Source organism: Paralichthys olivaceus, chromosome 16 (genome assembly GCF_024713975.1).
Source record: "Paralichthys olivaceus isolate ysfri-2021 chromosome 16, ASM2471397v2, whole genome shotgun sequence".
Classification (NCBI taxonomy): Eukaryota; Metazoa; Chordata; class Actinopteri; order Pleuronectiformes; family Paralichthyidae; genus Paralichthys; species Paralichthys olivaceus.
Genome location: NC_091108.1, coordinates 10,645,693 through 10,673,542, shown reverse-complemented (window position 1 = coordinate 10,673,542; position 27,850 = coordinate 10,645,693). Strand labels below are relative to the sequence as shown.

At 39.6% G+C, this 27,850-nt stretch overlaps 3 protein-coding genes across 3 annotated transcripts; all 3 read left to right on the top strand.

The window, feature by feature from the left end:
• The first annotated feature begins 257 nt into the window (after nt 1-257).
• Nucleotides 258-6,472, top strand: ppp1r7 (protein phosphatase 1, regulatory (inhibitor) subunit 7). The gene is made up of 10 exons (XM_020104041.2): nt 258-410; nt 1,018-1,113; nt 1,354-1,409; nt 2,093-2,158; nt 2,299-2,429; nt 2,609-2,771; nt 2,936-3,052; nt 3,156-3,260; nt 3,400-3,486; nt 4,073-6,472. Exons 1-10 carry the CDS (start codon nt 377-379, stop codon nt 4,247-4,249), a joined length of 1,032 nt encoding a protein of 343 aa, XP_019959600.1. The 5' UTR covers nt 258-376; the 3' UTR covers nt 4,250-6,472.
• A 1,104-nt stretch (nt 6,473-7,576) lies between these two features.
• ubxn7 (UBX domain protein 7) lies at nt 7,577-16,642 on the top strand. The gene is made up of 11 exons (XM_020103888.2): nt 7,577-7,744; nt 10,152-10,305; nt 10,546-10,610; nt 10,740-10,805; nt 11,278-11,390; nt 11,787-11,933; nt 12,356-12,446; nt 13,239-13,369; nt 13,667-14,171; nt 15,064-15,143; nt 15,595-16,642. The coding sequence occupies exons 1-11, from the start codon at nt 7,639-7,641 to the stop codon at nt 15,754-15,756; spliced, it is 1,620 nt and encodes a 539-aa protein (XP_019959447.1). The 5' UTR covers nt 7,577-7,638; the 3' UTR covers nt 15,757-16,642.
• A 4,836-nt stretch (nt 16,643-21,478) lies between these two features.
• tfa (transferrin-a) lies at nt 21,479-27,769 on the top strand. The gene is made up of 17 exons (XM_020103859.2): nt 21,479-21,716; nt 21,807-21,952; nt 22,476-22,578; nt 22,698-22,889; nt 23,145-23,277; nt 23,398-23,453; nt 23,739-23,905; nt 24,221-24,371; nt 24,485-24,648; nt 24,755-24,851; nt 24,945-24,965; nt 25,274-25,438; nt 25,690-25,831; nt 26,246-26,313; nt 26,438-26,619; nt 27,154-27,346; nt 27,490-27,769. Exons 1-17 carry the CDS (start codon nt 21,677-21,679, stop codon nt 27,528-27,530), a joined length of 2,061 nt encoding a protein of 686 aa, XP_019959418.1. The 5' UTR covers nt 21,479-21,676; the 3' UTR covers nt 27,531-27,769.
• Nucleotides 27,770-27,850: the final 81 nt, after the last annotated feature.

Genomic DNA, 27,850 nt, shown 5'->3' with positions numbered 1-27,850 from the left:
AATACTTGAGAGTTCTACTGATGTGTGTTTTATATTCGATGTACATCAAGTGAAAGAAGGTATTACAAATAAATAACAGAAAGGAGATGGCATTACATACAAGTAAACACAAATAGAAAGAATAAAAGAAACAAAACATTAAACATATGAAACAGTGGCAAAGCAAAATACCAGTAAATATGATCAGGATTATTATCACATTATGTATTATTTAGATCTTAAGCTCTTTATATACAGTCTGTGGTTTTAAGGTGTAAACTCAATCGTTGACACGAGCCAGTCCTTCTCTGTGTGCCACAGCGCCCCCTTGTGTGTGGCCGCGGGATGAGCCTCCACCGGATTGGCTGAGCGGTTGTCAGTAGTGTTTACAGGAAACATGGCTTCTGCTGGAGAGCTTCAAGAAATGGAAGGTGGGTAAATGTGGGACGATGCAGCCGCGACATGTTTGTATCGTGTGGGTGCGCCGGTGCTCGTGCGGATGAACAGCGGCGGCTTCATGTGAACACATCCGGCGACTCGTTCTCCTTGTTACTAAGCAGATCTCCATCCTTGGCTAGCTAGCGAGCTAACAGGCTAACAACAAGACTCGCTAGTGAAACGCTATTCAGTCAACTCACCCCGCCTTGCTAATCCACATATTAACAAGTTCACTTTCTCTGACCTTTAAAAAAACGTATAATATATAAAGAGTGGATGTTATGTTTAACATAGACATGTCCGCCGTGGTGACATGTGCAAATTTCAGCTTTAAACGTGGTCCAGTCTGCTAACTAGCTCGCTAACATAGTTAGCAGTGCTCAGCGTGTGTCTTAATGGGAGTGAGCTAACCTTAGCCTGCAAGCTGCCTCTAAAAACTGAATAACAGCAAGTCACGGTCAGATGTGTCCACTGGGAGTTGTAGTCCCGATGGGGCCACGCGTGTGTCAGGGTGCACGAACGTGATTTTACATCGATAGCAACCAGACAATCTAGATCTTCATCTAATGAGCTTCTCTTGTGCTCGTCTGCTGACTGCAGTGGACCGGAGGGGTGAGTCCGAGGAGTCCGGGGATGATGAGACCAGGAGGAAGAGTATCAATGGAGACGTGGACCCCAATCAGCCCGCTGCCACAAGTAAATCAATACATCTGCAGCTCTGCCACGTTGAAAGGAAGATGTTTTCTAAACCAGCCTGTCAGCTGATATCAATTTGACACGACCAAGAACTAGCCATCTATCATGGCAGTGTTAAATAACCACCAATCAGTCTCCTCGACTGTTTTAAGAAGCTTTTTGTGGCTGTATCTTTTTATTAATACCCTTCCTTGATGCAGCTTTGTTATTTTATCTGATGTAATTTCCTTCTTGTTGAAGGTAAAGAAGAGTCTCCTGTTGACATGGACACCATAACGTTGGACCCTGAGGAAGAGGTTAGAACAGGGTCTAAAAACACTACTGCTGTTCAGATGTACTCATCCATCGATCTATCCATCCTCTATACCACTTATCCATTGAGGGTACACACTGGACATTCCACCCACAGGGCAAACATACAAAGACAAACAATCATTCACACTAACAGTGTATACCTCTTTTACACCAAAATCAGAGGGTATACACAGATTTTCTAAACACTGGTAAACCTTCCAAAAAAGGTGATTGATTCATTAACGATTGCCAGTAGAAGAATTTGCCTTTCTGTTTTTCCCCCCCCGGTGCATCATATTCGATGTCATGAACGCAACGAAAGCTGAGAAGCTCTCACCTCTCTGTCTTGCCAAATGTATTTCTTCAGCCAGGTGTCTCATTTCTATCACTGCCCATTGTAACAGATAAAAACCTGTAGAAACCACTGTAGAGTAATTTGGCCCTGGGGGGAAATGCAGATATTAACCATATCCATATCAATGTCCTATATTTATAATGACTGCTTTTGGTTGGATGATCATTAAACACTTTTATGTATTTTAGAATGTTCACTTATTGTTGCTTGGGATACAAATCACAAAATGTTTAATTTTGAAAATATATAAATATATTTCCCAAATGTTTCACCACTGCAGCTGTATCTTTTCTCTAAAAGACAATCTATAGTTATCCATCTTCTTTCTAGGATGTTGATCTTGTTCATTGTCGTATTGGAAAGATTGAAGGATTGGAGGTGCTACAAAAGGCCAAAGTAAGTAACTTCAGTTACTGAGAATGGTCTTTTATCTTAGTTCCAATTATTTTCCTCCTGTTTACATTCTTTAATTTACATTCTATGATAAAAATCAAGTCATATTTCTGTAACTTCACGTTCTCTTCATCTCCACACAGACACTCTCCTTACGACAAAACCTCATTAAAAAGTTAGAAAACCTTGACAGTTTGACGTCACTGCAGGAACTAGATCTCTACGACAATCAGATCCGCAAACTGGAGAACCTGCACACCCTCACACAGTTGGAGTAAGTCTGGAAAAACTCTCCGTTATCTCCACATATGATGCATCCATAGAGGGCTGAAGTGGTAAATGTAGATATAAAGTTGTATAATATTTTTTGATATGGCAGATATTACAGAACAAAGAACCCAGATTTTAATTACAATGACTTCTAATGGAGACATTTGTTTGATGGACCAACAGGCAGCTCGATGTGTCCTTCAACGTTTTGAGGAAAGTGGAGGGTTTGGAGCAGTTGACCCAGCTGAAGAAGCTTTTTCTACTTCACAACAAAATTAGCAGCATTTCCAACTTGGAACACTTGACAGGCCTGGAGATGCTGGAGCTGGGTTCCAATCGAATCAGGGTGAGATGTTTGAAGATGGTTAAACCTTTTTATAGATGTTGTGTACATCTTAACGTGTTGCTGTGATGTTAGTGTTAAAAATACTTCATAGGTCAGTAGTGAAGTAATCATGACTCAATTTTAACATGCTTATTTTCTTTCTGTTTAACTTGTTGTGTTCACAGGTTATAGAGAACCTGGATACTCTCGGATCATTGCAAAGTTTGTTTCTTGGCACCAATAAAATAACTAAGTTTCAGAATTTGGAGGGTTTGCACAACCTGACTGTCTTAAGTATTCAGGTAATGCAAATGTTTTTCAGCACTTCATGAGTGTTTCCGAAAATGTAAGTTATGTATGCATATGGACATGTTGGTTAACAACGTTGCGTACATTTATTTTCAGAGTAATCGGATTACTAAAATTGAGGGTATGCAGAACCTTGTCAACCTGAGAGAGCTCTATCTGAGCCACAATGGCATTGAGGTCATCGAGGGCTTGGAGAACAATGTGAGTTATAGAATCTTAATTGCACTATTTCTAAAAGGACTTGATGACAAACTGTCCATCATGCGTTTTGCTAAATGTGAGAACATATACAGAAAGTTAATTCTGTACTTTGTAACACATTGTTTGTTTACCTGCATAGAAAAAGCTCACAACCCTGGACATTGCAGCCAATCGTGTAAGAAACATTGAGAACATCAGTCATCTGACGGAGCTGCAGGAATTCTGGGTATGGATTATTTGTGAAATTATACAAAAAATATTAAACTCTTTTTTTATTATATACTTATGGATTTTAATCTGTAATTTATATATCTGTTTAATTTAAAGTCTCAATAAGTAATGCCAATTAGACTGTATGCACAACAGCAGTGAGTTGGTATTAATCATTTAAATATATAGTGCATATTCTGCTATAACATCTAAAATGCAACTTATCAATTAATATGTATGTAATAAGTCATCCATCAGTTACTTGTTGACACTTCCTATTTATCAACACTATTTATACAGGACCCAGATGCCTGTGGCAAAAATAATCTGTCAATGTTAAGACTTTTTCACGGGGTTTCCACAGGGTCTTTTAAAGTTAATCGTCTGGATAATAAAACTACAAACATGGAACTGATAATTAAGTCTATAAACATCCTGATCAGAATTTAAAGTCTTACTAATCGTACCTTTTGACTGATTAAACAACAGTTGATTATTTAACACTCTCCCAAAAATGAATTTGTTGTAAAAGTCCTCTGCCATGCAGGACAATGCTAACCGTGTCTTCTCATTGGCTACATTTTCTCCCATTCTCTCCCCAGATGAACGATAATCAAATTGACAACTGGTCAGACCTCGATGAGCTGAAGAACGCCAAGTCTCTGGAGACGGTCTATCTCGAAAGAAACCCGCTACAGAAGGACCCACAGTATCGACGAAAGATCATGCTGGCGCTACCCAGTGTACGCCAGATTGATGCAACCTTCATCCGCTTCTAAACTGCTGTATACGACAAACCTGCCAACTTCACAGTGTTCTCCCTCACCTCTCTCACCTCCCTCACCTCCCTCACCCCTCTCACCTCTCACCTCACTCCCCTGCCTCCCCTGCCTATAGAAACACATTGGCCTCACTGAATCATTATAGTCACTTCATACACAAATATACATTCCAACAATAAACTCCCCCAGGCCCACTCAACATACATGCATGCATGCATGTATGCACTCATTCACACCTTGATCTATACTATTGTTAGGAGGCTAAGTTAATTATTAAGCTGGATATGAGCTGTGAAAGTACCTGAAGCCCATCGCACCCCCACATTTCCTCTGCACTTGTTTTTATTTTATTATTTTGCATGTGTAGGACACTGTATGGAGACATCTCCCTCCTCATTCATACAGTGCCCATTAGCAAAATAAGAAACCAGTCTCATTTACTGCATTGTTGAAGTTGCACTGCGAACATAAGACAGGAAAAGGGTGGCATTGTTAATAGTTGAAGGACTTTATTGTGACTTTATTCCTTCTGGTTGAACAGGATGAGACTGTTCTCACCCCGTACAACAATTAAACACATTAATAGGAGATTCCATGACAAAACATAATTTATGTATTTTAATCTTCGGAATACATACTTATTGTCTTATTTACAAACATGTTTGTCACGGAATCATCTAAAATGAACCCGACGCAGTTCAGTAACGTCCATGTTTTCTAAGGCAAACATATCAGCATAAACTGAAGAGTCATTTTAATGAAGAAGTCTATTCCTTCAAAACAGCTCAGAGGCCGATTTTCTGTTCAACAAGAGGGACTTGTGCAGTAAAATAAAGCTCATGAGAATGTAAGATCATTTTAATGTGTTCATAAAGATTGTTTGTAATCAGTGGTACATCACCCCCGCCCCACTTCTGTACGTCACTGCCCACATTTTGTTTTTCACCCGTGTCCATTGGTTTGCTTTGATTGTTTGTCATCAGGTTTATGCAAAAAGTGCAGAAGCAATTCTTCTACCACTTGGTAGTGGGATTGGTCATAGGCCAGGGAAGAACCCGTGAAATTCTGATGCAGTTCATGTAAGAGGGGTGAATCTAGTAATTTTTATTCACCTTTGTGCTCTGAGTGGTATTGTTTTTTGTAACCTTAAATACATCACTGATAACAACCTTGGTTCTCTTTTGGTCATACATTTTATCTGAAGTGATCACAGGAAAATATCGACTGTTTTTGAAGTATATTCACTGGTGAAGGGCAGAAGTTGACACTAACGAGTGATGTTTCCCAATGTTTGATAAACTTCATGATGTGTGCAGATCCAATTTTTTCGAAATTTACTTTAGACACCACATTGACATGTTCAGTATTAATTCTCCGTTGGTGTTCAGTGTTGCTTAAGTACAGAATACTGATGTACGTATATTGATTGGCCATTTTGCCATGTTGAACCAATAGTGAATGATTTATTCTCTCTTGTATATAACGCTTGAGTGCACTTGATTTATTCCTATTTAAAATTAAAAGGCATCTTTTATATGAAAGTAATTTCCCATCTCAGGTTGAAAAAGGTCACATGTAACAGTGATACAGAAACCTCTGATTTCAGCACAGCACTGGGTCAAAAATTTAAATTACCTGCAAATGAGCTTATAGTGGCCTGAGTGAATACTCAATCAAAGTAACAATGCTTGGTATTATAGAGATATCAGTAGCTAACAGATCTTTTTTCAATGGAATAGAAATTGCAGTTACAAACCTTTTAAATCCAATTCTTCACGGTTAGCAAATTGGACCATAGCTCACCTTGAAAATATTAATTATATTCAAAACGAAGGGACATTATGGTTTACTGATTATCTCCGATATGGATGTACTGTCATTTTATATTTGGGTTTAAATTACTTTACAATTGACCAGTGGGATTGGAGCTGTCACTTTGTGTATTTGTAAATATAGTTTGGACAAGTTATGTAGAAAGTCTGTGCCATTATCACCTTCCCTTTGTAAAGTGTTATCTTTTTTCTTTCTTGTTTACGCCAGGCAGCACAACAGATTGGTGTGAGATACGGTAATAAAAATAACTTGACCTTAAGGGGCCATTGAATGAGCAACTGCTATTAGCTCTCTGTTGTTAGAACTGAGTTTCAGTGTTTGGACTTGGTTGATGCTGTTTTCAAACTGAATGTATTATGCAAATAATAATAAAATTACACAACTTAAGTCTATGTAGCTTTAATGTATAAACTGTTATATTTGTCATGACTGATCGAAGCCAATCTGGATGAAATATTGTTTAAGATGACACTATCAACTCATTTTCTAACGTTCTTCATTTGCAACAAAGAGATCAAAACATAATTATTCAGAAACAGAAAATGCATGTTTGTACAAGGCAGGGGATTTCAATAAAGGTTAGTCGATTCATTAAAAGTCACTTTAAAATGAATTCAAAATAATTGATTATTTGTTTTTTTTAATGTCTTTTATTTTGGTGCCAGTCCATTCTCATTTGTATATGTAAAATTAACCTAAAATGATTAACAACATGATTCATGTAGAAATTTACCCCACCAATTTATGTCAGTGTCTATCACAGATATCTACTCAACACAGAAAATAGTCAGCTAAAGTGACAGGACAGTTAAATAAATATAGATAAATATAAGATACAATAAATTAAACAGTACATACATAAATTCTGTCAAAAAAGGAGATATAACATAATATACGGGGGGAAAAGAAAGAGGTAAAAGCTAATTATTAATTAAAATATGTCATCATGAATTTGGACAGGTTTTTTTTATTTGCAATACTAATTTATGGGTGTGAAAAACGTACTGTACAAAATCAGAAGGTTTATAATGAAGTCAGTGATTCTGCTCTAAAGGTTCAGAGTGTAGAATGTTGTGATATCTAGTGTTGAAGTTGCATGTTGCAGCTGAACAGCCCTCACCTCACCCTCTCCTTCCAAACATGAAAAAGAACCTGTGGTAGCTTCAGTTGTTACAAAAACTCAAAAGGTGTTTAGTTTGTCCAGTCTGCACTAATGTAAAAAACATGGCAGCCTCCGTAGAGAGGGTCCCCTTGATGTAAATATAAAGTATTTAAATATAAAGGACCTTTTCTGGGGTAAAGAAAACTACAATTGATACAATTTAGATGAAACAAACTGGTGAAAACATCATGAGGATTATTCTAAATTAAATTTCTGCCAATAATTTCCTTTCACGTGAATCTCACACACTGGACCTTTAAAACATGTAATAACATTTTCACAGTCAAGCGACCCCTTGAACTACGCGACCCACAATGCATCGCAGACCTGCGCGGTGACGCGTGGGCCTCGCGCCGCGCCAGGCGAAGTGGGGAAAAGGACGGCGCCGCGCATGCGCCACATTTATGTTGTTGTTTGTGGCGGTAAGATGGCGGCGCTCGGAGACGCCTCAGCTCCGGGGATGAATGGGTTAATACAACAATTCACAGCAATAACAGGTGAGAACAACATTTCATTTCAGGTTGGTGCTGCTCAGGAGCTTTGAGTTGAGCAGCAGGAGCAGCTCCCGAGTCCCGAAAACACAGGAAACCAGCGAGCAGGGGAGAGAAGGCACGTTGAGTGTCTGGCCGCTGCGCTGTCAATGCTCCACACACAGGGGGAAAGCAGAGCCACCGATCTGCTTAACTCCGGGGAAACACTCGGGAAATGGAGCAGAAACCCACGAGCTCGGGATCATATCCACCACAGTCACTTAGAAATGTCTGATGACCTGCGTGGTGGTGGTTGAAGACGCTATCTCGCCCGCACTGAGCTGCTTTTCTGTGGGGGTTTCCGCTCTGGCTGCTCGATAAATGTGGAATGGACGTCGGCTCAGAACGTTTCCCTTCTTCATCGGCAGCCAGGCTTCGCGTTGCCTTCACTGTCACCTCCACTCTCGCCGTGCTGCCAGCCACACTGGACACGTTTCTCCGCCTTTCACGGCTCGCTCGCACGACCTGGTGTGTGTTTTTGTGTGTGTGTGTGGACGCTGTTCGAAAGGACGGGTCTGGTTTTATATTTTCAGGTTGAAGTTATTTATCGGAGGAAACAGGAGCCTCAGGTCGGGGGCTGCTACTAGACTCGGGAAGTGTAACGGACATGCGCAGTGCCAGTGGAGGGATCGCTGTAGTCAGACTGTGCAGTTCCTCAGTTAAAACACAACGAAAGTTCAACCTCTGATCGTGTTCTCTCAATTGCTTAACTTTATCATTTGTGCCGCCATTGTGTGCATTAATAATCTGAATATATTACACGGCCATTCTGTTTTTTGTTTTCAGCATGTTTTCTCTTATTCGCTCCAGATCGTGTGACCTGTACTTTGCCTTCTTTGTACCAAATCCCACCGTAGTCCTTTTTAACGTGGTGTTCACTTGTGGAAGTGGTTTTGCTTTCATTTTAGTTTTGGTAGAAGTTTTACATCAATCAAACTGTATTTAAGTAGCACATTTCAAACAAATCAAATTCAATTCAGAGTGCTTCACAGCTCAAAAACAATCACCCAAAAATGATCACAGTTATGACCCTGGACCTTTTATTGAAGGGCAGTTTTCACAACCTAAAAATCAAGTTTCAAGTTTTTATCTGTCATGTTCAAGTTTACACAAGTTCAGTAGTACAATGAAAGGTGTTGGACAAGAAGAAACAAGTCAGCTCAGCTGTGCAATAGTTAAATTAAAATAAAAGCATGGTACAAAGAACTTACTATAAAAAAGTCAAATACAATACAAGTCAGAATGCGTAGGAGGAATGCTGAAAAAGGTTTGAGGCGAAAATGGTGTAATTCGTCATGGCTGTGTCTATTCAGTGTGCTTGACAGGTAACAATGAATTATAATGAGAACACATTCAGAATTAGAAACTTATGCAGAACCAAGCAAATAATAATAGGGAACAACAATACAAGGAATGATTTATATTTGTCAGCTGGCAGAGATGTTTTTAATACCTTTTATACTGACCTGTATCAGTTTCTTTTATTACTTACAGTGTGTTTGATTGTTGGAAGCAGTGGTGCAAATAATGTATTATCACAGGATTGCTGTATAACACAGTGATAATATTATCTCTATTTATATAGCACTTCACAAATGAAAAACACATAAGTAGAAATACACAGAAAAACAGTGAATGTGTGCCAGTGTGTGCAGTAATAAAAATAGACTTTGGACAAATCAGGGAATTTTATCCATAGTCTTTAGCTGAGAATCTGTTCCTGACAGAGGATCTCAAAGTGCAAGCAAGGTTGTAAGGGGATGTCAGTTATGTGAATTTATCCATAATCAGTTTCTCAATTGATTGTTTTACACAGCGTGATTGTATCAGTGTAGATTTTAAAGGTACAGAGTGTAGAATTGTGTGATATTTAGTGTTGAAGTTGCATGTTGCAGCTGAACACCCCTCACCCTCCCCTCCCCTCCCAAACATGGAAAAGAACCTGTATTAGCCTTCAGTTGTCATAATAACTCAAAGGGTGTTTAGTTTGTCCAGTCTGGACTAATGTAAAAAACATAGTGGCCATCATAGAGAGGACCCCCTCGATGTAAATATTTAAGTATTTAAATATAAAAGGCCTTTTCTGGGCTAAAGAAAACTACAATTGATACAGTTTAGATGAAACAAAGTAGTGAAAACATCATGAGGATTATTCTATATTAAATAGGTCCCTTTCACCTAAATCTTACACACTGGACATTTAAGTCTTACATCTTGATAAAGAAGTAAAAGTAGTCAATGGGCTACATTGTTCTGCATGTTTAAACTCTGGCACTGAATGAATTACATGGATCTTGTGAATGTTGACACATTTACTTGTGAAGTTTTATGGGCATGTGTTTCTGAATATCAGCATGTCTGTGTCCTCCTCTAGGAGCCACAGAGAGTGTCGGGAAGCATATGTTGGAAGCATGCAACAACAACCTGGAGATGGCGGTGACCATGTTCCTGGATGGAGGCGCAATAGCAGAGGAGCCCAGCACCAGCTCCAGTTCAGCAGCTTCAAGCAGCAGAGCTCCACCTGAAGAGTAAGTTCATACCTTTCTTCATAAACTTATTTCAGTTTTAAGATACACTGTCTTTTTTTATAGTGCTCCATAAATGTCTCTGCTACTTCAGAGTTGGAGGGAAATTTGGCATTCAAGGCACTGGGTGATTTGGATAATGCTGGGTGGTTAAATCAAATCAGAGACTGTATCATTATAGGTTAACATCAACGTTTGGTCTAGATTGTTAATCTTTTTTTTGATTCATATTTGTTGCCATAGTGAAGTACGAGCACCCATTCCACAGAAGCAGGACATATTGGTGGAACCGGAACCACTGTTTGGAGGTATTGTACTGCTCTTTGCCTTATTCCATCTCATGTTAATAGATCTGAATCTAAACTGCTCTTTTTACTGGCTCTGCTATTTCAATCATCCGATGAGTGTGACTTTTGATGTGTCTGTTATATGTGCAGTGCCAAAGCGAAGACGACCTGCTCGATCAATATTTGATGGTTTCAGAGACTTCCAAACAGAAACAAGTGAGTAATATTACAGTTTTCCGAGCTTATGAAATGAAACAATTCATTACAATGTCTAAAACCAACTGGACTTGTGATATATATTAAGTGGACTTGACTCACTTACAATTTTATTCAAGCAAACAGGACATTTCATTTTGGTCGCCTTTTAATTACGTGGCTTTGTCCATCTCTGCTATAACCTCTAGGGCAAATGACACATGATGAAGGAAAAAGCCATTATTTTTCCCTCCACTGTTTGTACCCCTAGCAGCCAAAGTTGCATATTGTACATTAAACCAAAACACAGCCAACAGTAAGTGTCCATTTTAAAAGGTTAATGAATCTGATTGGTAATGAACAGGGTATAAATGAATGTTGCATAATAACAACCTACAACAACCAATTGACAAAATCCGTATTTTCTCACTGAAGCTTTCTATGGCTGTGCCTTTACCTTCTGTGATGACTGTGCATGTTTTTCTCTTCCTAGTCCGCCAGGAACAGGAGCTGCGTAACGGTGGGACAGTGGATAAGAAACTTAGCACCCTGGCAGACCTTTTCCGTCCTCCCATTGAGCTCATGCACAAAGGCAGCTTTGAGACGGTAAGAAGTCGCTAACTGGACACATTACACTGCAGGTCTTTCTTCATCTTGTGTGAACTTTTCATGATATTTCACAAGGATCACAGGGAGAAAGGTCAGGAGTATGCAGGTTGTCAATTTTGTAATGACAGTGTAATTCACTCACTGGTATTTGTTAAATCAGCTGTTAGAGACATGGTCCCCCATGATAAATGAGCACATACTGATCACTGATGTCGATGGTTATGACCGTTCTCCACAAAGGAAAAACTTCACCTTATGATACAACCCAATTTCCAAATCAGTTTGGTTCTTAAAATGACCAGCTTTAGTAATCTCACCATTTGCTATTTATAAAATCAAATTAATTAAATGTGTTGTTTTGTTCATTCTGTATTTTCTCTTTTGTGTTTACAGGCAAAAGACTGTGGGCAGCTGGAGAACAAGTGGCTAATGATCAACATTCAAAATGTTCAGGACTTCGCCTGTCAGTGCCTGAACAGAGATGTTTGGAGTAACGATGCAGTGAAGACCATAATCAGAGAGCACTTCATTTTCTGGCAGGTATGTGGTTTTAAAACTCTTAATTTTCATTTTTTTGCTCCAGGGTTTCCAAGATTTAACCGATGTGATATAAAAACAAATTGAAGTTAATGATCCATGCACAAAAAGTGGATAATCAGCAGTACAAATAGAAACACAACAAGACGAGAGGTCATCTAATAGGCCCTTGGAGCAAAACTACTTCTTCACTATAGTTGCTTGCATTGCTAGTTTGATACGGAACAACATACACTAAAACTTTCATATGGCCCTTTTAAGCAAAGGTACATTGAATATTAGAAACAGTGCATCACCCAGAGACAGTATATCCTACGTGCTGCAAGATGAGGCGACAAAGTTGGTAAATCACAGAAAAGAAGATGTGAGTCTCTCTGTGTTTTTACTCTGTATCTTCATTAAATTTTCTATTTCTGTCATTACAGGTTTATCACGATAGTGAAGAGGGACAAAGATACATTCAGTTTTATAAGCTGAACAAGTTTCCCTACATTTCCATCCTCGACCCCCGGACTGGTGAGCAGAGAGTTCATGTGAATTGAGGCAGTGATATTGCATTTGGGCTACCTGGTATTTAGAAGTCAGTAAATGCACAGAAGACTGATTAGAAAGCTTAAAGAACAAGTGTCACACACTCTGCTCTGATAGATCTCTCAGGTATATTTTTCTAATTTGACAACATATATTTCTTGCTTGTATAACTGAGAAGATGAGATGTTGCATTATGGGGAAGTAATTTAATTGTGGGATGCAACACCATTGTAACAATAGTAATGTGTGTCCTTGATCCTTGTATCATTATTCTCAATAGCTAGGACTTTTTTAAAACTCTGCTATCATCTGTGTGACAGTACAAACAGAATAAAACTTAGTTAAACAGCTAATGCTAAACCTGAGAATGTTTTAATCTGCAAATGGAAAATATTTGAGGGGAACTGCATAAACCTACATGAGCAGTATATTCCCAGATTTTTTAAGCTTCAGATTGTGTCCATAGTTCTTGGGATGCAAAATACCCTCAAAAATGTATTTTGACTATGATCAATATAAGCTTTATTGTCTTTCTAGTCCTATTGTTGGTGGATTTATCTTGGAAAAAGTCTTTCTCTGACTGTATATTTTTGTTGACCTTGACCTTTGACCAATCAGCTTACTCAAACTCTGGAGTGAAAACATACCTTGCTCGCGCAGCCAAGTCAGAGCATAGGGAAACTAGTTCCATTTTAATGCATTTGAAACATGACCTGTCAGTTTCATTCTTTGCCTGTATAATGTTCTCTAAATTAATTTATTTACTGACCTTTCTAGGACAAAAAATGGTGGAGTGGAACCAGCTAGATGTGGCATCGTTCTTGGAGCAAGTGACCGGCTTCCTGGCAGAGCACGGGCAGCTTGACGGGCCATCCTGCCACGCACCTCCTGCCAAACGGGCTCGCTCTGTGGGTCTCTCGTCCTTTGTGTCCCCTCTAATCCTCATTTTATTTCTTCTTCACAGTTTCTTCTTCTGTGGCAACTCTTAGCAGTTGTAGAGCCATCATCTGAGACTTGGGTCATCAATATGTTGTCATTTTCTCCTGCTGGCAGTAATGGATGCATGACATGTAGAAGATGGATAGATTAACAGCATGGTCTACCTGCTTAGTCATTAATATTTCTATGAATTCGCATCCATCTTATCACCCCCTTTTATATTACCCAGCTTGTTTTCTACAGCTGCACTATCTTTTTGTTTCTAGGAGAGTCTGATAGATGCCAGTGAAGACAGTCAGCTGGAGGCAGCAATCCGAGCCTCCCTACAGGAGACCCACTACGAGTCTTCAAATGTCCCAGAAGTTCCTGATTCCCCTCGATCAGATGACGAATCGGATGCAGAACCTTTCTCTGACAGCGAGGGTCCTATCTCTGTTGATGGCTCAGACAGTGAAACGCCAGCACCCCATGAAGAGAAAAGTTCTACCAGCAAGCATGCTACGGTCCCTTCAGCCACAGTGGCACAGCAGCGTCTACATCCCGACAGTTCGACTTCCTCCCACAGAAAGTCTCCATACAAAGAAAACAACCACAGTCACAAGAAAGAGGAGAGCAAAAAGAACCACCTGGAGCCCTCGGCTGCTGGTCCTCGTCATCCTCAACCTGGCCCAGATTCAGGGGACAACCACTGTCCCTCGGCAGCAGAAAACGCTGGAGTGGCGAAGACCAGCACCACCAACGCCTCTGACGTGGACTGTCCTGATGACAATGGTACGAGTGTCTAAAATCTTAACCTGATACAGCTGTGATGAGTATGAGGGTGGGTTTGTATCAGAGTGGAAAAAGTCAGTCTGTGTCTTTAGCTTGCAGACAGACTCCTCTCAAAATGTGTGTCAACAGTTAATTAATGAGAACTCAACTTCTAAAGCCTGCTGCATACTAGAGGATTATCACATCTCATAAAAATAAAAATATGGGAGACCACAGACGTACTGACAAGTCTAACCAATGGTTTATCCCTTGATAATGAAAACACACACACACACACACACTAGACGATGCAGGACCTCACACTAACACATGTAAACAAAGGAATTCTGAGACTCAAATCCAGATACGTTACAAACACACACACACACACTATTCCTTCATCAGACGTGATTTAAGAATAAAAACAAACATGGCTGTCATGGTCATCTGGTTGTGCCAGTTTGTTTTTTATCCTGTTTGTATGAAACATTTCACAAACACTCGTACCGTTGCTACAATTCTCCAAGTTTGTTGTCCTGTTCTACCGTTCACCTAGTACAGGAAATAAAAGTCTTAGTTCAAAACACTCATGCGCGCAATCAAGTTGATGACGCCTACTGGTCAGCTCGCTCTCATTGCTTACTGTGGGCCTCTGCTTGTTTGCCCCATCACTGTTCTTTTCATACTATACGAGTCCCTTTAAATGCACATCTTAAATATCGAACACGTACTAGGACTCGATAATCCTCTGTGCAGAAGAGCATTTGGCTCTGTCAGCCTCTGCTAAAGTATTCAGCAGCACTCAGTAAGAACTGGAGCATGCCCTTTTTAGAATTTCCAATTTAGAATTTCCAGACTTAATTTTGGTTGTTTTTCATGTCATTTGTTTTTTTCTCCTCTTTTCCCTGCATAGGTCCCAAAGCCAGGTTGATGCTCCGTTACCCAGATGGACAGAGAGAGCAAATTTCCTTGTCTTCTAAAGCAAAACTTTTGGTGAGAACACACCCTGGCAATTTCATTCATCATCACTTCACCTGGCATTCTGTGGTTGGGGAAATGTGACAGACATGTTGCTTTAAAAATCTAAGAGCAAAAGTAAAAATGGAGAAGAGCTGAAGCTGGAGCACAAGAAAGGGTATATTTGAGTGAGATCACAGGTTGAGAGTGAAAGCATTAAAAAAACCTGAGCATGCTCTCAAACTGAACCACCATGCTCTTGAATAAAGATACGAAACAGTCCTCCATAGCAAGGTACCATAGAGTTGCTGGTAGAGGGCTTTATTTTAACCAGGCTAGCTGTTCCTCCTGTTTCCAGTCTTTATGCTAAGCTAAGTAAACAACAGCTTGTCTCAGCTTCATATTTATTGTAGTCAAATAAATGGGATCATTCTGTATATCACATGATAAATGATTTTGACTCCTGGTTTATCACTCTCTTTTCAAGGCGCTGGTAAGACACGTCCAGTCCAAAGGATACCCTAATGAACGCTTCGAACTCGTCACCAACTTTCCTAGAAGGAAGCTTGCCCACTTGGACTATGACATCACGCTGCAGGAGGCGGGACTTTGTCCACAGGAGACTGTATTTGTGCAGGAGAGGAACTAGCCTTTAATCAGACACACTCACTTTTTGCTCCTCTGTATCTCTCTGGTAGATCTCACCCTTTCACCAATCATCTGGGACGATGTTATTGGCCTTGATCCCGTAACCTTCTGTTCTCCTGGAATTAGGCCCTGTTTTTTATTTTTTGTTTTTTTTTGCCAAGACAACTCGTAGTGGATGGACTTCTTTCCCCGCCACTCTACTAGTCTGAATAATGACATCTCTACTGACAGCCTAATCCCTTTGTAGTGCTCTACCACTGGCCAGTAAAGTGTTGCAGACTCCGGCATTTAAATGTGATATATTCTGTTCTGAAGCAGGCTGCAGTTCTTTATGATCACTCAGGCACATCAGGATAGAATATATATAATATAGCTCATATTCAACTTAAAAAAACCAAACAATGGATCTCAAATTTATGATGAGGCACCAGGGACTTGTAAAAAATGTCAAGAGTTTATTTTCTGCTTGTTATTTCCTGTACCTGGAGATTTGTTGTTCATTCTGTCCCTAAATTTGGTCTCTGACTCGGACATTGTTTGAACAATTATAATTATTTGGACAGCAGGGGCACTCAGAAAAAATGTCTACAAACTACAAACCAAGACATTTTTCCACCATCAGTGACACACTTGTGTAGGTCTGAGAGGATTCGGGCTGATCTACACATTTTTATTCAAGTTTCTATTAGAGACTAGTAGATTGTTTTTTGGATTTCAACTTTTGATACAGAAAGGAATCAATGAAGGGTGGTCTCATCAGTCGGACCTACACTGTACAGAGATGGCTTAGAGAGACTGGTATTTAGCTGTAGTCTTTGTTTCTTTTCTGTTTTTTTATATGCTGCCAAGAAAATATGCTGATGTTGAAATATAACCACCAAAACAAAGGGAGATTCTGCTTGGTCTTTTGTTAATTTACTTTACTCTAATTAACTGGTTATTGAAAGAAACCTCACCTTCAGTGTCACTTACGTTAAAAAACCAAAGCATTAATAAAACTATGGCGTTCAGTAGAGCGTGTACCTCCACCAAGGCCCAACAGTCCCCTTAAACTGAAACGTCTTAAAGCCACACACTGGTGACGGTTACAGGTTTCTAGCCCTATTCATTTCCATACTGCAGCTGAAAAAGCCCCCGATGAAACCACATCTATATTCACAAGATCCAGATTTTTATAAAGAGCTGCGAAATGTTGTAAAAACACTGATATGGCAAATTTTTTCATGCATTATTTTCAGTACTGGCCAGTAGCGGTTGAATGCTAACATTAGCTGTTGTCTCATGTTAGCTATAGAGCTATTAAATATATCGTTCAACAAGGTGTCTTGTCCCCCACAGATTTTAACTTTCCATTGTCTTTTCAGTTGTTGTTGATTTAGGAGGCAGTAAAATGAAAATTATTCTCTGTGTTGATATGACTTATAAACATGGATCCCAGCAGAACAAAATTTGATCTGCTCATAACACCTTCGAGCATGATCTCACAGGAAAATAACCAGTGTCTCCTCAATGAAACAGGACAATAGCTGTATAAGGAGGAGAGATTTCCACACATCAGCCAACTAGTTTTATCTGGTCCCATGACAAGGTCCGAAGCACATAGTTATGATTTCAGTTGTGTAATGAATTGCAGGTATCAACCTTTTCAAACCTGTCGCAGTTACACTCAGTTCTTCACATGGACAGTTGGTGGTGACAATGTGCCTCGAAGGTGACAAATATGGAGTCTGTCTTATGCAGGTTCCAAAATGTTTCAATAAGCTTTTTAAATGTTAAACAGGGTAGGAAATGCTGCAGGTACAGTTTGTTCTGCAAACTGTACTGATCAACAACATCTTTCACAGTGAACCTCAAGTCTAAGTTGTTGTCACCTCTGCTGAGAAGCTGGGTCCTCTCCTGATATTTTTCTGTTTCAAAGTTTATTTTCAAGCTCTCTGTGATGTGCACTCCCACATTAGTTTGCTGGTGCCAGAATAAGCTATGGGGTAAAATGTCAGCTATTCAAATACATGTTTGATTACAGGAATTAAATTCATGTTTTGTGTTCCCTTTTCAAGATGAGGGCCTCTACTAATAATAGTCACAGTGTGTGTACAGGGCAACGGTCAGAGGTGAAAGAAGAAGTCACGCAACTGAACAAACAGATGAGGACACTGACTCTGTTCTACTCCCCTCGCTGTGAGGATACTGCAGATTGCTTCATCACCAGTTTTTTTTTTTTTTGTATGTTTGTGCGTAACAGACTAAAGGTGGGTAAATGTGCTGGCAAAGGACAGTGAAGAATAAATGAGTACAGAACCCTTTCCATCCATTTAACCCATAACATCCTTCTTTTGCCCTGATTAGGTGATTTAAAGATTTACACTTTAAACGTGAGATGTAACTAATAGGTGCATTGCCATTGTTTTGTGTGTGTTTATTAGCAGGGTAATGCAAAAACAACTAGACGGATTACCATGAAACTTGGTGAAGGGATGCAGTACAGGTCAGGACAGAAGCCATAAACCTTTGGTATGGATATGGATCAGGGGGCGGATCCAGGATTTCTTTTCACTTTCTTTATTATCATTGTGAGCTAGGCCTCCTCAACATTTTCATTGATTTCTCAGAATAATTCATGGATCTTGATGAAAAACTGAGTGTTTGCAATTTGGTGAAGATCCAAATGAAAAACTGGATCTAATGAATTTAAATGTGATTTCATAAGTGGACTGTTGGGCCTTGACCAAAGTTTGAACTCTGCTGAGTGTCATTCTAGTTTTTTTTTTTTTTTTACACTGTAGCATCTGGAATTCAGGTTCTAGTAGAAAATCAGAGGAACAAAATATCAACTCAGTGGATTATTCACAATAGTTATGGATAATATACACCCAACTGATTTTCAGAGCTCTTTTAAATCCTGCTTTTCCTCGCCAGTGCTGAAAGGTTAATGAGGGAACTGGGGCAGTAGCCTCAGACCTGGTTTGTTTGATGGGTTGTGTGTTGCATAAGAAGGATGTCAGTCCTTTGCAGCAAGTTCTCAGAAATAAGTCAATGGATGTTAATGAGTGATCAGTGAGCCACCATCACACCACTGAATTTTGCTCAGCCTCTAAAAGCAGTTGTGTAACATCTGGACCCTAATCATGTCATTTGAGTTGATTTAATCATTTAAAATGTTTATTTCGTTCATTTGTTTTGAGCTCAATGTGCGGCAATAGGAAGCTTGGATATGGTGTGGTGTTTGGAAGAAGGGAGCATTTACGATTGAGGGTAGGGTCTAATACAGGACGCTATTTAGTTTAGCTATGGGAAATGTAGGAATTGTACTTTTCTGCCCACACTAGAGACCTCTGTACACAGATGACAAGAGCCATAGAGAAGCATGGTTGTGGAAGGAGAATGTGTTGAATCATCAGTCTGGCTGGTAAAGTCTAGTCTGAGGACATGCCTCCCTCCACACACCTCGAACCTGACAGGTGCTGTGGTAGAAAGTAACATTACTCAAATGCTGCACATACATAAGCCAGATGTGTGTGTGTTTTAAAGGCCCTGGTCATGTATATTATGATGTGATGGACATAGATGGATGTTAGGTGATCATCACCATCTGAGGATTATGTCACAGTAGACTCCCAGAGGTACATTTGACTTCTTCTTCTTCCAAATGTAAAATACGTACACTGACGTAATCAGAACAAGCTCATGAAAAAACGGACTGAGAATATGCGTATATCCAATCCATAATGCCTTGTTTAACCCCCTGCTCTGCGTGTCACAGGCCAACAATCACTGATGATAAGCTTACTTGATAAAGCCCAGTCAGGATGGCCTTATGGACCTGTGTCAGACAGCTTGATAAGAAAGTTTAGATTATTTCAAATTATTGATGAGCGAAATATTCTCATTTACTTATTAACTAGAAACTTGAATCCAAAACCAGAATTGTTGTACAAATCGTTTTATTCTGGAAAGATGGGTTTTTTTTTTTAAATGACACTGTAAGAAAAGAAAACAGCATTATTTTATTTGAATAAATAATGTATGTAGTGAATGTCAACTTGTGCAATGAACACGGGATAATGATATTGCCTACTGTGTTAGCAGGCGGTGTCTCTAACACCAACACTGTTGATTGAAGTGTCAGCAGATGGACAAAGGCACAGTAATCTCTGACTGTTCAGAAATATAGATTCACAAAGCAGATGGTCAGAGAAAACAGTCAATCCCAATTCATAGTCATTCATTTCAAAATTTCAATCAAAAAGGAAAATCGAATAAAGAAGGAAATGCCGACTGATGAGTTTGAATAATGGGTGCGAGGAATCTAATTGTAAACAGATGTGAGGCGAGGAGACCTGGTCAGGTGATGAGCTATTGAGGAATTGGTGGACGGGTGAGGAATAGCAGGCTCTGTTGCCATAATGTTATCTCGATTAAGAAATCCAGTCATATCATATTGGATCAAACGATTTCAGACAACTAACCTGTAATGTTTGAATACAGCCCCAAAAATGTGCTGCTATTACCAGACTGTGTGATTTGCGTTGGCAAACTTTTAATTTTTACCATTGCAGCAAACACATTCAAGCTACTAGGAGTTAAACATTTTTAATTCTGATAGTCTGGATCTTAAGCCGTTTTCAGACATGACCTCCAGGTAAAACCAGGAGTTTACCTAGAATTTGCCTTTCACACATGCACAATGCAGCAACATTGTCCCATGTTAGAAGTGTCATCAACCCAACACCTCGAGTTGATCCAGACACTGACCTTTGACTGATCAGCTCCACCTTGAACTACCCTCGGAGAATATTTCCAGCAACACACGCACACAGACTGGGGTAATGCAAGGTAATGAGCACTAAGAGTACAACACAGTGCAGTGAACAGGGTTAAAGAGATGGGCACAGAGAAAACTACTGGCACGGAGAACATCGCCATCACCGTTATGACTCACAAAGGTTTAGGATGCAGTATCGTGCTGTCCTTATTAAGGGCTGTAATTAATTAAAACATCTGACTAATCATTTCAGTTATCTTAAGCGTGGATCGGTATTTATTCTTTCTTTGGTAAAAATACAGGACCATTGTCCTAGAAGTGAAATCCACCCAGTCTTCCAGTATCATCTTAGATCAAAGTCTGCTGAAAAATACAAAATCAATCATAAAAGTTACAGTAACATACAGTTATAGTAACATTTCAGTATTTAGCAGGTGGCAACAAAAGAGTAGGAGTAATTGGTTCTATTCATAAATCAACATGAACTTAAGCTCTTGTGTTGGTCAATATTGACTCTGTAAACATGACTGGTTTTACGAAATTGATTTTAAAAAGTGATACAGTATTCTAAATACTTTTGATAAAACATCATCCCCTCTAAAGTGCATTATTCTGTTTTAATAAGCTGGTGACAGCACAATAATGAAATCATGTAATTTTAAGATAAGGGTCTTGCACATTAGATGAAGAGTAGGTAGCATTTGGAAAAAAAAGAGAGGGAGAAAGGAGAAAGGAATAAAAGACAAAGCACATGGAAACACTGTAAAAATAAAATAAAAATCTAAAATGTGTGACAGCAGGTTTAAAATACAACTTTGACAGCAAATGCTTGATCAGAAAAATCGTGAATGTTTGGATCCTGCACATAGGCATATAGATCTGTTGAAATGCTTTACTTCGTGGTGTATTATTGTCCTGCTGGATGAGTTCATACAACCTCGCTTGTTTGACAGTTTGCGTCAGTGCCTTTCCAGTGTGAGGACATTTCGGACACTTCTTTTTTCTGCCATCAGTACACAGGCGCGTGCACACATTAGGAAACCTGAGCAAACTGTGTTTTTTTTTTGTTTTTTTTGCAGTGAGGTTTGCTATAAAAAGCCTGAGCCTCCTCTCTGTTGCTCTACTCTTTGCTGACCCGCAGGAGACCCAGCCGCCAGACATGAAGCCCCTCCTGCTCCTGCCGCTGCTCGGATGCCTCGGTAAAGACTTCTTTTTTTTTTATTGTGCACACGCCTCTTTCATCATTGCATCTTTTGCTGATTTATTCATTCAATCATCTGCATTGACAGCCACCATCGCCTCCTGCATCGACACCGTGAAGTGGTGCGTCACGTCGACGAAAGAGAATCTGAAGTGTAATGACCTGGCTGCTGCGGCCCCGGTCTTCTCCTGTGTGGCGAGGGCCAGCATCACGGACTGTCTGACCGCCATCAAGGTGCCAACACTCACAAATCACCCGCAACATCACTGCAGCTGCCCGGAGCATTTCTCCACTGCTTCCTTCAGCACACTGTGAATGATCTGTTTCATTGTATTTCAGTCAACCAAATTCAGATTTCATTTCACTGAATAAGTGGTGAATGGAGGATTCAGATCCTTAAGTAAAAGAGTCGACACCAAAGTAACCCGATGATGTAAAATCTGATATAGGCTGATATTTGTTTTATTGTTATTATTATGATTATTAAAGATGATGACGATTATTATTATCATTTTGATTTCTACTGTAAAATTAGTTAAATTGGAGATATTGCTTTACTTCATACTGATTTAAAATCTTTGCAAAATAACTATGAACAACTGTAAAATATATTTTCTCCTGGAATGTAGTTGAGACATGTAAATTGACATCGAATTAGAGTTTTCAAGCAAAGATACATGCAACATTATACAAAAGATCAGTGACTGAATACCAATGAAACAGTCATGGGTGGTAAAGATCTTTTTTTTTGTAATAGGCTGGTGAGGCAGATGCCATCACTTTAGATGGAGGGGAAATCTACACTGCTGGACTGGATGAGTACAAACTGCATCCCATTATTGCTGAGCAGTACGGCACCTGTATGTTTACCAATCAGCTCTCTTAACTGTCAAAATAAGCAGGATTCCAAGGATGTTTTGTATTTTGTCTGCACTATGTGTTTTAACTTTTTGTGCACAATCGTTGGGTGTGCTTCTAGCTACAGACACCTGTTACTACGCTGTTGCCGTGGCGAAGAAAAACACAGGATTTGGCTTACATCAACTAATGGGGAAGAAATCTTGCCATACTGGGGTGGGGAAATCTGCCGGCTGGAACATTCCCATAGGAACTCTGCTGTCCATGGACTTCATTAAGTGGAAAGGCAGTGATGACAAAAAGTTGGAGGAGGGTGAGTTTGATGTTTTCACACAATGCTCAGAAAACAGTAAAGTTTCCCAGACACTTTACAACCACAACACGGTTACAGGTGCAATATGCCTCCATCAGATTTTTAGTTATTCATTTGAGAAGGAAAAAAACTGAAAAGGCTGTCGTGTAAATACCAAATAATAGAAGAATGTTGACACACTGACACTGTTATTTTGGGGTAGGGGCGGAGGTGAGTTGCTGGGACTCTGTGTTTTAATAAAATTTTGTTTTGCAGTGGTGGGCGAGTTCTTCCACTCCAGCTGTGCTCCAGGGGCAACAGACAGCGCAAATCTGTGCAAGCTGTGCATAGGAGACTGCAGCAAGTCCTCAGAGACTGAGCCTTATTATAATTACCACGGGGCATTCCAGTCAGTATGAGTTTCTTTCTTTGATCTGTCCCAGTTAACTTGACTTTTACTGCCCTATCCTCTCTGTGGAAATACACAACACTACTGGGATGACTCTGATGCATGTCTATTGTTTAACAGGTGTCTGAAAGACGGAAAAGGAGATGTAGCTTTTGTGAAGCATCTCACTGTCCCTGGTCAGTGTGACACAATCATCCATCCTAACATTTCATGAATTATTGAATTATACGATTTAAGAATTGTTCTATTACAGTCAAATGTCTTTTTGCAAAAAACTCAATTTACATTTAGATTCAAAAACACAAATAAGATTCTCACTCCCTAACTGATATCCACATGAGCAAACTACTCCTTTGCTAAGTAAAACTTCTCAGTGTGAGGATAGTTTTGTGGTTTATTTGGAACTGTAAGATTTAAACAGACATTAAAAAACATTTAAAAATGTTTTTAAAATCTTTCAGAGGAAGAAAAGAACGACTATGAGCTGTTGTGCAAGGATAACACCAGGAAGCCCATAGACCAGTTTGAGAACTGCAACCTTGCCAAGGTTCCAAGTCATGCCGTTGTCACTCGCAAGGACAACGAAGAGCTGGCGCAATTCATCTGGCAAAGCCTCAGCTCAGTAAAGGTAACGTAGCACCAACACTGAGCTGTAAAGTTCACGGGATAGTGATTCATTACCTCCACCAAGGACGTTGAAAAGATGAGGCATGAGCCAAGAAAGAAACCATTGAATTTGATGAGGATCGAGACAAAGGGTCGGATCCAGGATTTTTGTTTGTTTGTTTTGACATTTTCAGCGATTCTCGATAGAAAAATTCATGGATCTGGCACATTAAGGGAACTGATGTTTAAGTTTGTGCAACTTGCTGCAGCTTGACTGAATATCATAAGAAGACTGTGAGGTATACGCCTGAACATATGTTTGTTTGCGTTTTTTCAGAACTTTAACCTTTTCTCGTCGACACCCTACGGTGGAAAGAACCTGATGTTCAAGGACTCAACAACAACATTAGTGCAGCTGCCCCTGAACGTAGATCACACCATGTATCTGGGTCCTCACTACTTAGAAAGCGTCAAAGCCCTTAAGAAAGGTACGTTAAACACGAGCAGATAAAACACACTGACTGACATTCATAACAACCAGAGAAGCACATATATTGACTGCAGCCACTGGTTTATGATTACATCTTACTTCACTTCCCAGTTAATATCCCAAGCACCACGTCAGACGCCATGAAATGGTGTGCTGTGGGCCGCAGTGAGTCCGACAAGTGTGACAGTTGGAGCGTTGCCAGTTTGGTTCAAGATGGCACCACGATTGATTGCATCAAAGGCAACACAGTTGATGATTGCCTGAAAAAGATTATGGTAAAACCATCCTGGCTGAAACATACAAATCTTTTCAAAACTTGACAATATTTTTGCTTCATATTGTGTCATGAGTGAATTTCTGTTCTGCCTAAATCGCCCGCAGCATAAAGAGGCCGATGCAATGGCAGTGGATGGAGGTCAGGTGTACACAGCTGGAAAGTGTGGTCTGGTTCCTGCTATGGTGGAGCAGTATGATCAAGGTCAGATGGCCGCACTGAAAATAAACTTATACACTGTGTTTTTACTCCACATTTATTGACCTGAGTAATATTTGCATGTCTGTCTCTACGCAGGACAGTGCAGTGCTCCTGGAGGTAATAAACCAGTTTCTTTCTCTTCTTTCTACACATCCGGTACTTGAAATGAAACAAAGACATGAGGAAATATCCAACTATTAACACTATTGGGTTTTTAATCAATGTATCTATTTCCTAATCATTTCCTGTGAATCTCCATGTGAATATTAATTCAAAGAAAGTTATTCTCCATAGATCTTTTAATTTAACCTGCCTGTGGTAAAATGTTGACTGCACTATTTACTGAAGGTGAGCTTTAGGTGAAATTAGTTAATTAATTATGGTAGTTTTCTGATCAAGGTCTTTCTATCCCTCCACTCTTGTAGCCGCAGGCTCCTATTACTATGCTGTCGCTGTGATAAAGAAAGGTTCAGGGGTGACCTGGGAAAACCTGAGAAACAAGAGGTCCTGCCACACAGGCATAGGAAGAAACGCTGGCTGGAACATCCCAATGGGTCTCATCTATGAACAAACTAAAAACTGCAACTTCTGTGAGTAACCATTGGTTTATTCAAGCAAAGCACCCGCTTAGACCATTAGGCTGACTCTACTGCTAAGAACTATGTTTAAGTTCTAATTCTAATAACACTTGGTTAAGTCTAAAAAGAAACATCTTTCACAAAACTAAGCAAAACTGTTGATGTAGCCAAAATGTATTTGGCAAAAACTATTGTGCATGAATGTAATTGTTGAGCTGTTTTTTTTTGCAGACCTCTAAATTTAACACCAACACAACTCTCAGCTGCTTTTTTCAGTAGTAGCTGTGCCCCTGGAGCCGACCCCAGCTCTCAGCTCTGTGCTCAGTGTGCTGGCAATGCCGAATCTATAAACAAGTGCAAAGCCAGTAATGAAGAGAGGTACTACGGCTACGCTGGAGCTTTTAGGTAAGAAGCATTACTGCAGTTATTCTCAGCGACTGTACATGTACTGTATATTAAAGTAATAGTTTGAATACTTGATACCACAGATTATACTTACTAGTATTACTACTAATGTTGCAAGCATAGATTGGCAGAATTTAGTCAGCACTGGAGTGTGGTCTTGTTGTATCAATTATCATCCTGATACTGGGGGAATAACACTGGAGGTGAGTGCACATACCATGTAGGAATGCTGAGTCCTTACTGCAGCAGTTTGGGTTTGAATTTGGCCTGAATGTAGACGTTCTCTAATCCCTTAAATTACCCTTAATCCACGTCATCATGTACGGCACTCTGTATGTTTCTCTCTTCCTTTGATTATTCTTCCACCGCTCCCTGGGAACATCCTCTCCATATATGTTGTGCCTGTTATTACAGATGTCTTGCAGAAGGTAAAGGCGATGTAGCCTTTGTCAAACACTCGATCGTCAAAGAAAACACAGATGGTAAGCAACTAATGCTGACCAACTCTTGCATCTACGACAGTGTTGTTTCCGATAAAGCTGCAAGTTCTTCCATCCCTCTATTTCCTTTTCTTCTTCTCTTCCATCCCTCCTCCTCTTGTCAAAGGTCAGGGACCAGAGTGGGCCAAAGCTTTCCTGTCCAATGACTATGAGCTGATCTGCCCTAGCAAAGGCCCAGTGTCAGTCGAGAATTTCATGTCCTGCAACTTGGCTAAAGTGAACGCACACGCTGTGGTGACCCGTCCTGAGATCCGCACCAAGGTGGTCACCTTCCTGAACAATCAGCAGGTCAGTGATTCATTTTCAGGTTTCTTCTAGTTTTTGGTTGTTTGCACTGTATGGACTAGCTTTAGAGATGTTTAGAGACAAGTTCGTTGGGACTATAAGGTAGAACATTTCCATTTTATCACTTCATTGTTAGTGTTAAGAATTTTTTTTTAGCAACCGATGTTGGATCATCATAATTTGGCTTCTGTAAAACTATCCTCTGTCCTTAACCATACCACAATCTATCTCTTCTTTTTTTTTACTGTAATGGCTGCTTTATTTATCTATTTATTTGTTAATGTTTTATTTATTTCTTTGGTCAAATTTTGTCCTTGTTTGCACCCAGAATAAATCATATTGTCAAATACTTTAATATGTCGACAGTGACAGTTTTTTTTCACTGTGGCAGGAAATGAGTGAATTGATTTGTTTTGAAATTCACTTTAACTTTCAACAGTACTTTATTGCCTTTTGATTTTCGACTCTGGTATGCATGTATAAATGACTTAATTTAAAAAGATATGATAACATCTAAATTTTGCTGTGTATTTTTAGAGCCATTTTGGAAACAGTGCCAGCGAAGAATCGTTCAAAATGTTCACGTCGCCAGATGGAGAGAACCTCCTCTTCAAGTACTCCACTAAATGTCTCCAGGAGATTCCAGCTCATTTGGACTATAAAGGGTTTTTGGGACAAGAGTACATGACAGTCATGAGTTCACTTAGAACTTGCAAAGAATCCACCTCAGGTTTGTACTGCTGGAGGTTGATTAAAGATTAATGGGACAGTAATTTGACAGATAAACAACAGCCTAGACACTTAAAACTGTAAAAATGTAATTTATGCTCTGCATTCACATGTGACTTTTTTGTGTTTTTCTGTTTCTGACAGATCTGGAACAGCTTTGCACTTACAATATGTGTCAGACCTAGTGGTGATCATGGACTCAGTGATTCAAGCACCTTCCCATACTTGACCCAAAACATGCTTTGAGTATATTCTTACTGACTTCAAATGTAGACCTGCTTTGAGAAGAGCGACCAGAAAAATCATGTCTATGTGCAGCCATTATCATGCTGTTTGAGCAGAATGTTATTGAAGATTATTAAATCAATTATCTTTTGTTGATCCATGCCTCACTTTTCTCAAATAAAGCCTTTTTGAATTCTGATTTTGAGACACTGTGTTTTTTTTATGATTGTGTTTCGAAAAATGCCCATAGCTATTTTAAATGAAAGAGAAAATAATAGCA